At 37.9% G+C, this 13,124-nt stretch overlaps 2 protein-coding genes across 5 annotated transcripts; one reads left to right on the top strand and one right to left on the bottom strand.

Annotated features, from left to right (window-relative positions):
- Window positions 1-68: 68 nt before the first annotated feature.
- On the bottom strand, window positions 69-6,058 carry LOC120002283 (GDT1-like protein 4). Of its 4 annotated transcripts, none has more exons than XR_005469144.1 (13): window positions 5,592-5,681; window positions 4,686-4,745; window positions 4,540-4,587; window positions 2,649-2,737; window positions 2,509-2,545; window positions 2,381-2,428; window positions 1,619-1,687; window positions 1,491-1,535; window positions 1,331-1,392; window positions 1,125-1,197; window positions 932-1,023; window positions 504-650; window positions 69-378 (listed from the first exon to the last, which is right to left on the bottom strand). XR_005469144.1 is itself a non-coding variant. In XM_038850976.1 (13 exons), the coding sequence occupies exons 1-12, from the start codon at window positions 5,810-5,812 to the stop codon at window positions 952-954; spliced, it is 690 nt and encodes a 229-aa protein (XP_038706904.1). In that variant the 5' UTR covers window positions 5,813-6,058; the 3' UTR covers window positions 69-378; window positions 932-951. The 4 variants fall into 4 exon arrangements, 2 of the variants coding, with proteins under 2 accessions (XP_038706904.1, XP_038706903.1); XR_005469145.1 differs by having other exon boundaries at window positions 504-646; XM_038850976.1 differs by lacking the exon at window positions 504-650 and adding an exon at window positions 5,795-6,058 and having other exon boundaries at window positions 5,592-5,660.
- Window positions 6,059-10,598: 4,540 nt separating this feature from the next.
- Window positions 10,599-12,576, top strand: LOC120003137 (protein ASPARTIC PROTEASE IN GUARD CELL 1). Its single transcript, XM_038852053.1, has one exon. It carries the CDS (start codon window positions 11,015-11,017, stop codon window positions 12,485-12,487), a length of 1,473 nt encoding a protein of 490 aa, XP_038707981.1. The 5' UTR covers window positions 10,599-11,014; the 3' UTR covers window positions 12,488-12,576.
- The last annotated feature ends 548 nt before the right edge of the window (window positions 12,577-13,124 follow it).

Raw genomic sequence — 13,124 nt, 5'->3', positions numbered from 1 at the left:
CTCAGGCATTGAAAACAGTTCTCGTAGGTAAATTCTTTGAAATGTCAAGTGTAAAAACATATAGGACATGCGAGAGAGAACACGCGAATAGAACTTTATTTTAACGAACTAACATACATATAGTAGCTTGAGATTCTCAAAATGGCAAGTCTAGACCTTGGACAATAGCAGAAAGAAAAGGAAACAGTACTATCAACCATGCTAAGAACACCAACAGTAGAACTTATCCCTGGCCTTCCGAAAAAATATCATAGCTTTGAATTGGTCAGTTCTGATGAGATCTCATCAGACTCCTTGAAAATGATAATCTCAATCAGCAATTGACAATTCAATTATTGTCTTAAGAGTTCCCAATTCACCAAAACCCGCTTTCACTCCCTGCACGAAAGGAGAAAGAATAAGGCAGTGTCACCGTTAAGAGCTTTGATGAAATGATCTGCAATAAGAAACACTTCTTTCTTTGAAAAAGCATCTGCAGTCACCCATTCATTTTAGCATCATACATCGTTGCGTCGGCAGAATTTCCTTTTTATGTAATTGATAGGACAACTAAGCTCCAAACTTAAAAGTAGCACCATCTTTTCCATTCAGTTCTGCTTTCGTGCTCTCTTAAACCCATTCAATGACATGCCTGTTTTCTTGGTACCTGTCTAAAACCCACATGTAATGTCGGTCTAAGGGAATTAATGAAAGGCGATACTGTTTGAGGCTCTGAGTGGGGGGAATAAAAAAGAGATTAGTCCTCATGCCAATATAAATTGGTTGAGACTTATTCAGGTTATATTATATGACCTAGTTCAAATCCACAAATTAGTAGGATCTTTCTCACTAACCGCACACATATTTCCTCCCACCAATCTATTTTAAGGTATATTTATATATCATCATATGTATATATATCATTGAAAGTATATCCGACACGATTGCTAACCATTAGCCAGATGATTGATACTAAGGCTCCGCCGTTGAAAGAAAGGACTGGATCCCAAAAACAAGGAAAAGAACTCCACCCGATAGTGCAACCTGCATTTAACCTTTAGCATTACAAACAGCTTTACAAAGCAAAATCATTATCTAAATCCCTAGTGCAACAAGAAAAGAAATAGAATTCAAGTGTATATTACTAATTTCTCCGATATTTGAGATGCCAAGCTCTTTCCTCCGAGGACTGCGGCTGTGGTACATAATGCCTGGCCCCTGAGAAAAGAAACAAGCAGCAACAATGAATATGTAGATGGCTATATGCATGCAATTGCAGTACCCTAAACTTCTAAAAAGGGAGAGAGAGAGAGAGAGAGAGAGAACACAAAGATCTTTAAATAAAACTTACAGAACTCCACCGAGAACCACCCCAAACGGATTCTCATCTGAGGCTAAACCAATGGTAGCGAGCTGAAATTGAAATCATCAGTGGAAAGCACCTGGGAAGAAATGGGCAATGATAAATGCACAAAGATAAGCAACGCCTGTGGTGATGCCGTGATGCTTACCTGGCTCTTGTCACCCCACTCGCCAAAGAAAGTGATGGAAAATGCCTACAAAAGTCACATGATGAAATTGGTTTAAGAAACATCACTTTGTAGACGCGTGAGAATTCATAGTTTAAATAAATTACAACCTTCAAAAATATGGGAGAGAAGAACTGTGAGAGAAATTGCCGCCTCTTCTTTTTCAAATCATCATCAGCCTGAGAATTCAAACTATAGATTAAAAAATACATAAATTAGTTGCCCAAAGCCCCAAACAATTCAATATTCATTCAATGGGTTAAGACGGGATTATACTGTGGCTTGTTCTCTAGTCAAGAAATGAGCATCCTGATTAGATTAGCATATGCAGGATTTGCTGACACTATTATGTTATCACTATAGGCCAGCTCTCTCCACAATTCTCTTACCATCATGGAAGAAGTTCAGAATAGCTTTAGCGGGATAACTCTACTTCTCAGAGAATTATCTTTTATGGGTAGTATTAACAGGTGCCCTAAGAGCACTTGTTAAGGATTTACAACAGCATATCTCAGTATGCCATGTATGATGAACACTATCTCTCCTATTTTTTTAAAACTTAAAATACATGTCTTTTTCAAGTTTCAATGCACTTTTTTCATCCTTATCTAGTGCCTTTAAGGCACTCATTAACGTTTCCCATCTTTTATTTAGCTAACATAAGTTCCTGCAAACCACAATTTTTATTGGTTTTGGGTCCAACTGACAAATTCATCGGACAGTTGTGTCAGTTAACTTCATAAGAAAAACAGGACCTTTTGGCAATGGGGAATCTAGAGCAGAGATCAAGCATACACTAGATATACGAAACTTGATGGTCAAAAAAAGGGCACATTGTTACTCTTCATCAAACTGAAGCAAGACTGCAATACCTTGCTGCTGACTTTTGTTGTTCCCTTATTAGCTTTCCATTCAGCATCCTGGTTATAAAACACAGTTCAAATTAAAAGTCTTTTTTCTTTTGTAATGCTTATTAAGTCTCACAACAAAGAAAACTAACCAATTTTGCCTCAACTTCAGCCAACTCTTCGGCCTCCCTATTGCATACAACCAAATGAGATTCCGTTACAAAGGGAATCCAAAAAATGAATTGGAATACAAGATTTAGCAAACAGAAAAATGATAAGGACAGATCATTACCCATCACCCCTGAATCCATCCCACAGTGACCACAACCCAAATCCAAAAAACAACAATGTTGTTATGTGATGAGTCCACTTACGAGAGATCTGCATAGTTCAACATCAGTTACAGGAGTAAATGAAAATTAATACAAGATACTGAGAGCTTGCGCTTATGGGCAACTGATGGTCAACTGGTCAAATAAAATTAAGTATTAACACTAACAGTAATGAATTGTCTGGAACAAAATATGAGATCAACACATTCAGAACAATATCACCAATAGTCAGAAGCAAGAAGCAAGAAGCACAGAAGAGTTAAACTACTTTGTACAATGCACCAGTGATTCCCGTAGAGGCTTTAATTCCTCATGATCGGCAAATAGGCAAACAGTAAGCCTTTGCCAAGCTAGTACTACAGTCAACTCATGGAGAAAAATCATTTAGTGCCTTCATTAAACTAATACCATTCATCTGCCAAAAATGCTCAAATAGTACTCACCAGAAAATCTTCAGCTGAAACAAGCAGTATTTAAGGTTTAGAGCAGATTTTAATATGGAGTATGGACTGATACATAATAATTAATAAACCATCCCTACTCACCTAAATCTTACAGAATACAATAATAACCTAATTTAACTGGGTCTAGAACCACAATCCCATGACATTTAAACTTTCAGAAACAGATCTGATAACCTTTAATCATTGTGATAAATCCTTGCTTAGACCTACTCCATTTTCAAGTTATGTACAGTATAACTCTATATTACTCTGTGTTCCCATAGACTGACTCAATTACAGTAAAAATTACGTTTGCAAGTAGTCATCTTCCAACAGATTCTGGCAGATAAATGCTCACAGAACATTACAGCTCACAGAATAGCAAACTTTAAAAAACTTTAAAGCATTCATCTCTTGAAGGACCAATATCTTGAAAGAGAGAACTATTGGTGGTAACAATCCCCAAAGGCCAAAGGTCAAAGGTGACCACCAGGAGAGGGCTCTCTTTCAAATTGAATATAAAATATTACTACTGCCATTAACTAGTAACTTCATGAACAAGTAAAACAACAAGCACTAACATCCTTCAGAGGTGATGCGGGAAGAATCCCACATCGATTGTGGATGACTCCAGGGTCCCACGCTTATGCGGGCCCGTGTCAGTCCATTGACTCCCCTTGGGCTTGACGCAGTTACGCTGCATCAAGAGGGCTCTATATTGTATCATTCAGACATAAACACACTGATGCAGAAACTGACATCATCTCAGCAGGAGGAAGATGCTGATGATATCGTGTTAAATTATAAAACAACAGTTTAGGCCACTTTTTTCCTTGCAATATTTCACAAGTCTTAAGACTATACCTAAATCTTCTACGTCAGTGACCCAGATTCAGTCAAACCAAGACAGAACTGACACCAACGATTTCTCATGATCATTCCCAAAAGAAAATATGCAGTATCAATTCCAGTAAGATGCATAATAAGTAGATGGTTTGTGCCGGATATTGTACCCAACAGTTTGTTCCTTTGCAATTCAGGATCCTAGTTCTGCCATGTATATCTCATAAATGTGTGTTTACTGAATCCGGAATCTTGGATCAGCATTGTGATACTCAAAAATCTTAGAGCAATAAGCAAACATATGAGTTGGATCCTAAATAACATGCCATACTAATTTCAGTTTATAGGAATAACCTAATGTATAGCCAAGAAAACTTAAGAAAAGCTTGCAATATCTACATCGGTGCCCAAGATCTGCTCCATAACATCTTTGGCAGAAGATGGATTAGTATTTAATCTATTGAAGATGAAGTTCATCAATATTATCACCGGGTTAGTCTCCTCAAAGCATCTACAAAGAAGGAAAAGAAAATAAGGAATTCCAGAGAGCAAATAAGGTACATACAAGATTTGGAGCAGACCAACCAACAAGGGCAGAAAGAATAGTCATCACCTAGAAAAAAAAACAAAAACTTCTGGTAATGGATACTCAATTTAGAAAGAACAGAATAGGATTGAAAACACAAAATATATTGGAAATAAGGAACTCACAATTAACGCCGCTAGGCAACCAGACAAAACAAATCTCCTTGGGTGACGCATTGCCAATATCTTGAAACAACAAATAATATGTCAAAAAAAGAAAGAAACTAGAAGCATATGGGATGATCTACTAACATCTATATCCTGGTTTCTCTCTCACAATATCATATCAATGGAAATTCAACCATACTGTGACCACTATGATTCTTTTTTGTCAGTTAAAAAATGAATAAAGGAAGAAATGACACAGCCATTTGTTGTATTGTGTTTCGCATTTAAGCTTCTCAATCAGATTAAGCCAATATTATTATCATGAAAGACCCAATCATGCTTGAGCCAATCTAAAAGTGCTTCTTTCGGATCATATGACTTTGCTCTCTTCTTCTTGTAATCCCAGTTTGTTTTGCTTCATATAGCTAATACTGCTACTGCTAAAATTCATCATAATTCATAACAATATCCAATTCCAGAAACAAACCAACAAAAGTGGGACGAGATCCACGATCACATATGTGGGGATTGTGGACTAATTTCCGTCCCACTTAAAGTACCGTGCGCTAAGGTCCGGGCAACTAGTAAGTGAGGGTACTCACTATCTCATCACAAAGAGGTCATGGTTTCAAGTGAGGGAGGCGCGTGATATTATCCAGAAATAAATACTGTGCGGGGCGGGGCGATGCCTTAGCGCACAATAACTTAAGTGGAATGGAAAATAGTCCTCACAACATACCTGAAACATGTTATATACTATCCGTTGTTTTTAATCAGTCATTATTATGCTCTCATCTTCTCTTAACCACCATGACTGCTTAATTAAATTCAAATCACTCTCCAATCAAATAACAGCTATCAACCGGGGCTATATTTCTAAATTGGAATAAATAAAATAAAAAAACAGAGACAAGAAACACACACCGCAGCGGCAAAAAACGTCTTGTCTCCGATCTCCGATAGCACAGTGATGGCGAGCGACTTCGTAAAACCCTTAATCAGTAAACCAAACATTATATTAGAGTAAAAAACCTGAAGGAAAAAAAAAGAGCTCGAAATCAAAAGAAAATAGTCCGAATCAAACGAAAAAAAAAATGGTTCATAGACCGAATCATTGAATCAATTACCTGTAACACTGAGCTCATTTTCGCTCCCTTGAAGATTTTGCAGAGATTGAGTATCAGAGACTCAAAAGGGTTGACTCTCGCGCTCTCTCTCTGCACGAAGAGGAGAGTCTATTCTTGTCTGTGGTCTCCGACTCCGCCAAGCAGCTGAAGGTCCCCCGTCTCCCAATAACAATAAACCAACTGAATCGGAGAAAGACGACAAAAAATAAAACTAAGGGGGCGCGTTTAAGTAGTGTGAGGACTTAGGAGCGTGGAGAGCAGTCGTCTGAGACTCCATGAAAAGGAAATATGCTTTGGAATTGCAAAATTCGTAGTTTGGTTTAGACAAGTACGCGTTTTGGGTAAGCTGAGGTCGTTGTGCAGACGCGTGGAATATGCCCCTTCTCACGCCAAATAAACAAAGATCGTGCAATTTGTTAATAATTAGAGAATTGAGACAATGCATTGCGGATGCATGATTAATGAATATGAATAACGTTAAAAGCAATTAGTTAATAGTGATGAACACCAGAGTCATTAATTGGAGTGATAATGATGATGTGTATCACCTTAGTTACAGGGGTTTAAACCCCTCTTTCCCCGTTTCTAGGGCTGTTACTGGTATGGTAAATTATTCATTGGTATACCATTACCGACGAATTGGTTACCGAAAATAGCAAAAGATTGGTATACCATTACCAATTGTTCGGTACGGTAAATTTACCGATGATTTCGGTAACGGTAACGGTAAGCATAGGTCAAAACCGGTAAATTTCCCGATTACCGACATATATATTAAATATATATTAATATTATTTTTAGTTTTAGTTTTATTTAATTATGACCATTAGATTGATTTAATTTAATCTAGACCATTGATTATTCTTAGGGTTATCATTTATATATCACTCGTAGTAATTTCATTAACTTTAAAACAGTGTTTGTTACATAACAAAATGCTTTGTTGGTATTGATTACATGCTTTTATTCTTCCTTTCCATTACGGTCTTTTATCTTTATTTATCTTGTTTCTTCTAGCTTTCCTGCTATGGAGTTTAGAACACTTCGGATACTAAAAATTTTAGAAATTAATGAAATGAAAGATTTTCCGTTATAGATTGTTGGAATAATGTTATGTGAATTCTCCTTTCTTTTTTTCTCCGATTGATAGGTATTTTCTCTTATTCAGATGTAGCACAATGATCCTTCTCATTAATCTATCATTTTTATTATTGGTATTGTAGGCAAGATGAAAGTGTTGTAGTCTCATACAATGACTATTAAGCACAATGCTACTTGATGCATTTTTTTCTTCTATTTTTTAAATAGGTTTTAAGAATTAGTAAATTTACCAATTACCGACTTACCATTACAGATCGATTGGTATACCGACTCTTCCGGTAACGGTAACGGTAACGGTAACGGTAACATTTTTTGAGTTACCGAAAGAATTGGTATGGTAACGGTATTCCGTGTTTGGTAATGGTAACCGTACCAATAACAGCCCTACCTGTTTCAAACAAAAAAATGTTGATAGCGATGAATATTTTTGAAGTCAAACCGAGGACTTAGAAAGTATTGAGCTCAAATTCTCACTAGGGCATTATATTGTGATCACGCGTTGCGTTTTAGTCAATTTATCATGTTGTTGATGAAAAATTTGTATGAATGTTCAAATGATAAATTTGTATAGTGTCATTTTTTTAAAAAAAAAAAATCCGGACAGAGTTAACTGACCTATTAACAAATTTTAAGTTTTCTAACTCCTAATAAAAAATAAAATTGTGTGAAATAGACTTGTAACATTTTATTTTATTTTTGCATGATTTACTCTAACCAAGTTGGTTATTACAATTCTAAATTTGGAATCAATCACTACGGCACTACAATTCTCATAATAACTACTCAAAGTGCAAATAATTGTCAAATTCTAGGTACGTCTATTGAATTTAAAATGAATGGAAGCTATATTGCAAATCGTAATATGTTATATATTGAATTAATGTAATTTTCTATTGTTCGTAGGTAGGATTTTACTAGATGTTAGACATGCACGTGCTCTGTGTAACATTGAGTAGTTGGACATTGTTTTATGTTATCTGATATAAATATGCATACATGTAATTTTTTATATATATAGGAATCAGCCGTTAATATTTTTTGGGTGTGCACTCAATAGATTCATGGGTCAGTGCAACATCCCACCAACAACATGTTTCAAAAAAAAGACATTAAACTTTTACGAAATGATAAATATTCCATCTAATCTAATGATATCGTAGTTGTTGAGTTAGACACACATTATTCAAGTGAATTCGTAAGCTTCACACGTCCCACATAATACACATTAAATTATTTATGTACAACTAAGAAATCCGGATAATAGGGTACAAACTGTTAGGATCCCATCATAACTGAAAATTTGTATGTTAGATAGAAATCAAATTTATAATATCCGGAATTATATTTTTTTTTCCCCATCTTAATTCGGTCCATTTGAATACTTGAGCATTTTGGATAGATTATACTTGATAGTTCATATTTAACTAGATATTTTTTTTTGTACATAATAAGAAAGTGTTTTGCTTCAATTTCAAATATCATCTCAATCGAAATTAGATATTTCGCAAGTGGGGATTTCGTAAAAGGGCTGTGACCTTGATGTAGATCCCGGCCCAAGCCCAGCAACAAGGGCCCTAACTAGCCACTAGAAAACCGGTTGTCCAATGTTTAAGTGGGGATTTCGTAAAAGGGCTGTGACCTTGATGTAGATCCCGGCCCAAGCCCAGCAACAAGGGGCCCTAATTAGCCACTAGAAAACCGGTTGTCCAATGTTAGGTTTGACCCACTTATATACTACAACTTGGAACCATAGACCACCGATGTGGTATTTCACATTCGATGTTCTACATCATTCACACCCCCTACGACACGCCGTTGCTACCCCTGGGCCGCTACCACGCCCAGTATAAGCCCCGCAGGGCCCGGCACATGGCACAGTAAACCAGATAGCCCCGGCTGGCACGTGTTTTCGAAACCTGCTTTGATGTAGATCCCGGCCCAAGCCCAGCAACAAGAAGCCGTAACTAGCCACTAGAAAACCGGTTGTCTAATGTTAGGTTTGACCCACTTATATATTACAACTTGGAACCACAGACCACCGATATGGTATTTCACATTCGATGTTCTACATCAGGCCTCCATGCTAAAACTCCCACACTTAAAAAATTCCTTCTTTTTGCCATAAATGATAAATGGTGTGTGTGTTTCAATACACCTAATTCTCATTATTATATATTTAATTTTTTTTGGATATATATATATATACTACTACTAAAGATTGAACCCAAGAAAGTTAGGTTGCGATGCCTACATTAAAAACAAGTATTTCTCATTGGATTTTTCACATACGTTGTAAGGACATTAGAAAATAATAATTATCGTGGAATAGGAATTCTCCCTTGGCCCCTAATGCATTGGGTTCTCGATATTGGGTCTTTCAATAGAATATAAGAGTCTTCTTCTCTTAAAAAAAGTTAGTAGATCCGGCGGACATGATGGTAACCGAGGACACTGATTTTCAATCTTATTTTTATAATTTAGAATTCATTTTTCTTACCTTGTGTAACCGTCCTCCTTCTTATAGCTCCCATTATCGGGATAAGGGGAGCTTCAATTCTTGCTAAAATTATCTATTAAAATCATATTAAATCATGAATTAAAATGTGTGATTGAATGTTTTGGTATTCATAATGTTATAATATAATATATTTTGAAAAAAAAAATCTAAGAACTAAATTTCAAACTATAAACCCTAAATCATATACTCTAAACCCCAAAAATTTTAAAATTAAACCTTTAACCCTAAACCTTAAACTCTAAACCCTTAACACTAATTCTTAACTCCTAAACTCTAATATGTCATTTTCAAAAAGAAAATTCATGATTTAACATAAGTTTTGGGAGGGAATTGGAGCCAAAATTAAAGCTAAGAATTGAATCCCCTCCCATCCCCATTATCTCATTGAATTCCGGGATTTTTTATATCCAATTACTTTTAATCGTGGGTATTATCCCGCAATTAGTGGGATGAGTGGTTAGACCGATTGGTTCTTCTAGCCAATCGGTCTATTCTGTCCATTCGGCCTATGTGGACGAACCGTAGCCCTCATCTGGCGTTAAAATATCTGATATCGTCCCCCCTTTACTCTGTGCTCAACACGTGTCATTGTTCCATTGGCATTTCAGTTGATTTTCTGATCACGGGTTTTATTCCCCTACAATTATATTTCTTTGTTGTTGAGGGTGAAAATGTTGTCTGCCGTATTGCAAGGCGATAAACTACCCCATACAAAGATTTCCTCATTCTTTCAAGAAATCCACTGTGAAAATAGAAAGCAATAACTTTTTTTTTTCCCTTCAAATTTAAGCAGTAACATTAATCGAGAGATTTAAAAATAAAAAAATGAGACACTAATATTGGTTAAGAATTTGTATTGCTCGTACTCATAGCAGGCCCCCCTCGTCTCATCCCCTCGTCTGGTGGACAGTGCATCACTCGTTCCTTTCGGTTTGCGAAAATGGGTCCACCTTTAGTGGTTGGGTCATTGGAGCTCCGTTAAATGATAACCCGGATTGTCAGGAATCAGGAATGTAACTATTTTATGCAACCCGAGCGGACATGTGGGTCATTACACAAATCCCAACACGGGATAAAGAAACGAGTTTCTTTGACCAATTGATGAAACTCCCACTAAACAACTACAATTGGGATGGGGGGCTGCAATCTACATTGCAATGGAGCTGCAATTATGAACACAAATCTCATGTGATCCATCATAAAGTCACGGATTTGCTTTAAGAAGCGATGATTACATGTCAAGCTGACCTTTTGACCCACACGCAAAAACCAATGAAACGCTTTCTTTCCGGAGACTTCATCCTACTTTTTCTCAGGTGGGTCCCCACAGGACTTGAGTGTACAGCTAATCCACAACAGTAAACAATTCACGAAAACACAAAGCTTACCCTCAAAAGGAAAATTAAATTTGTACTCAAATCTCGCATCTCCACCATCTTTTTCGCCCCCACCATTTTTCTCCTCTCATTGAAAGCTTCTCTCTTCTTTGCCTGCTTTTAATTATAATATTCGAACCAGACCCGTGTTGAGTCTCTGCAACGCCAACCGCTCTCTCCCTATATAACACGCCAAGACTCACGAGCATTATCATATTCTTCAAGATGGGTCGAAGTTTGATTCTATGTTGCATACTACTAGTCTTGTTTCATTCTTCTTCTTCTCCATTTGTTCACTGTCGAACGTTAAAACAGAGCTCCAAGACTACCACGACTCTGAATGTTGAAGCTTCTATACAGCAGACTCTAAATGTTCTTTCGTACAATCCCAAAGTGACGCCGTTTAACCAAGAAGAACGCACTTCCCTTTCTTCTTCCTCCATGACAATGCTGCTACACTCTAGAGCTTCTATTCAGAAAACTTCACACAGTGATTACAAATCACTTACTCTAGCTCGACTCGAGCGAGACTCTGCCCGAGTCAGATCACTCAACGCTCGGCTAGATCTGGCCATCAAGGGCATTTCCAAGACCGGTCTAGAATCGAGTGACGCCAGTGCAAACTTTGAAGATGAGGACATAAAGAGCCCCATCGTGTCAGGGATGAGTCAGGGAAGCGGAGAGTACTTCTCCCGTCTCGGAATCGGTAAACCACCGAGTCAGGTTTATATGGTGCTCGATAGCGGCAGTGACGTCAACTGGCTACAGTGCGCACCCTGCGCCGAATGCTACCAGCAAACTGACCCCATATTCGAGCCGACGTCCTCTTCTTCGTACTCGCCTCTCTCTTGCGATACAAGCCAATGCAAGTCTCTTGAAGATTCTGAGTGCCGCAACGGTACCTGTCTCTACCAGGTAACCTACGGTGACGGCTCCTACACCCTAGGCGATTTCGCGACGGAGACCATCACGCTTGGCTCGGCTTCTGTTGATAATGTAGCTATCGGATGTGGCCACACCAATGAAGGCTTGTTTATTGGAGCCGCTGGCTTGCTTGGACTCGGGGCTGGCTCACTCTCGTTCCCCTCTCAGATCAACGTCTCGACCTTCTCTTATTGCCTCGTGGACCGTGACTCAGACTCTGCTTCAACTCTCGAGTTCGGCTCGTCTCTGCCTCCTGACGCCGTTACAGCTCCATTACTCCGTAATAGCCAAATTGACACATTTTACTACCTAGGATTAACAGGCATCAGTGTAGGCGGGGATATGCTATCCATTCCCGAGTCCACATTTCGGATCGAAGAATCCGGAGATGGAGGAATCATCGTTGATTCAGGCACCGCCGTGACTCGGCTGCAAACGGATGCTTATAACATGCTCAGAGATGCGTTCGTTGCGGGCACCAAAGAATCATTGCCGTCAGCTAGTGGCCTGTCCTTGTTTGATACATGTTATAATCTTTCTTCCATAAGCAGCGTGGAGGTTCCAACGGTGTCGTTTCACTTCCCGGAAGGAAAAGTGTTACCGTTACCGGCGAGGAATTACCTGGTACCGGTTGACTCGGAAGGGACATTTTGTTTTGCTTTTGCGCCAACGTCATCCTCGTTGTCGATAATTGGTAACGTCCAACAGCAGGAGACACGTGTCGGTTTTGATTTGGATAAATATCTCGTTGGGTTTATTCCCAATAACTGTTAAAAAATCTATATCAAGTATCAATATTATTTTTCTTATGTTTTCATTTAGGGGCCACTGCTGTTGATATAGCCGTTAGATTGAAGTTGCAATGTTTTTTTTCTTCTATACAAAGTACTTATTTGGTCCAGATGCCGCTGGGCTCCTTTCAAAAAAAAGAAAAAGATGCCGTGGGCTTTACTGTTTTCACCTGCAGTCACCCCTGTGATTTGGCCCATTTGGGCAGCAATTATGGGTTTGAATGTACAACTCTTTAAATGGGCCCTAAATAGGTGATGTCCAATCAAGTAAATTTTCTAGTGGGTCCTAAATCGCATTGGCCCAATCTGATGTTAGCTATAAATGAGAATGCCCCAAGAATCCTAAGCTTTATCATTGTATCATGATTTTTTTTTTTGAAAGTGTCGATAAATATGTTTGCAGTTGAAATTGATCATTGAGTACATATATGTTTAATTCAATCGATTGCTAATCGAACCATCTTTTATTGGTGTAGGATGATCTAATTTGAGATCTTGGAATGGCCACTGTCAGTTTTTTTTTTGTTTTTTTTTTTTAAAATGAACAGCTTTCCTTGATACCTGTCATTGTTTATTTTGCCCATACAAAAGAGAATCTATTTAAACCTTTTCCTTTTGGA

Source organism: Tripterygium wilfordii, chromosome 7, assembly GCF_013401445.1.
Source record: "Tripterygium wilfordii isolate XIE 37 chromosome 7, ASM1340144v1, whole genome shotgun sequence".
Taxonomy (NCBI): domain Eukaryota; kingdom Viridiplantae; phylum Streptophyta; class Magnoliopsida; order Celastrales; family Celastraceae; genus Tripterygium; species Tripterygium wilfordii.
This window is presented reverse-complemented; position numbering and strand designations above follow the sequence as displayed.

Coding starts and splice junctions, on each gene's coding strand:
- LOC120002283 (XM_038850975.1), bottom strand. CDS start 5,681: ATGTTTGGTTTACTGATTAAGGGTTTTACGAAGTCGCTCGCCATCACT. Junction 4,746..5,591: donor AGACGTTTTTTGCCGCTGCG/GTGTGTGTTTCT, acceptor TGTTGTTTCAAG/ATATTGGCAATGCGTCACCC. Junction 2,738..4,539: donor GTTGGTCTGCTCCAAATCTT/GTATGTACCTTA, acceptor TGAACTATGCAG/ATCTCTCGTAAGTGGACTCA.
- LOC120003137 (XM_038852053.1), top strand. CDS start 11,015: ATGGGTCGAAGTTTGATTCTATGTTGCATACTACTAGTCTTGTTTCAT.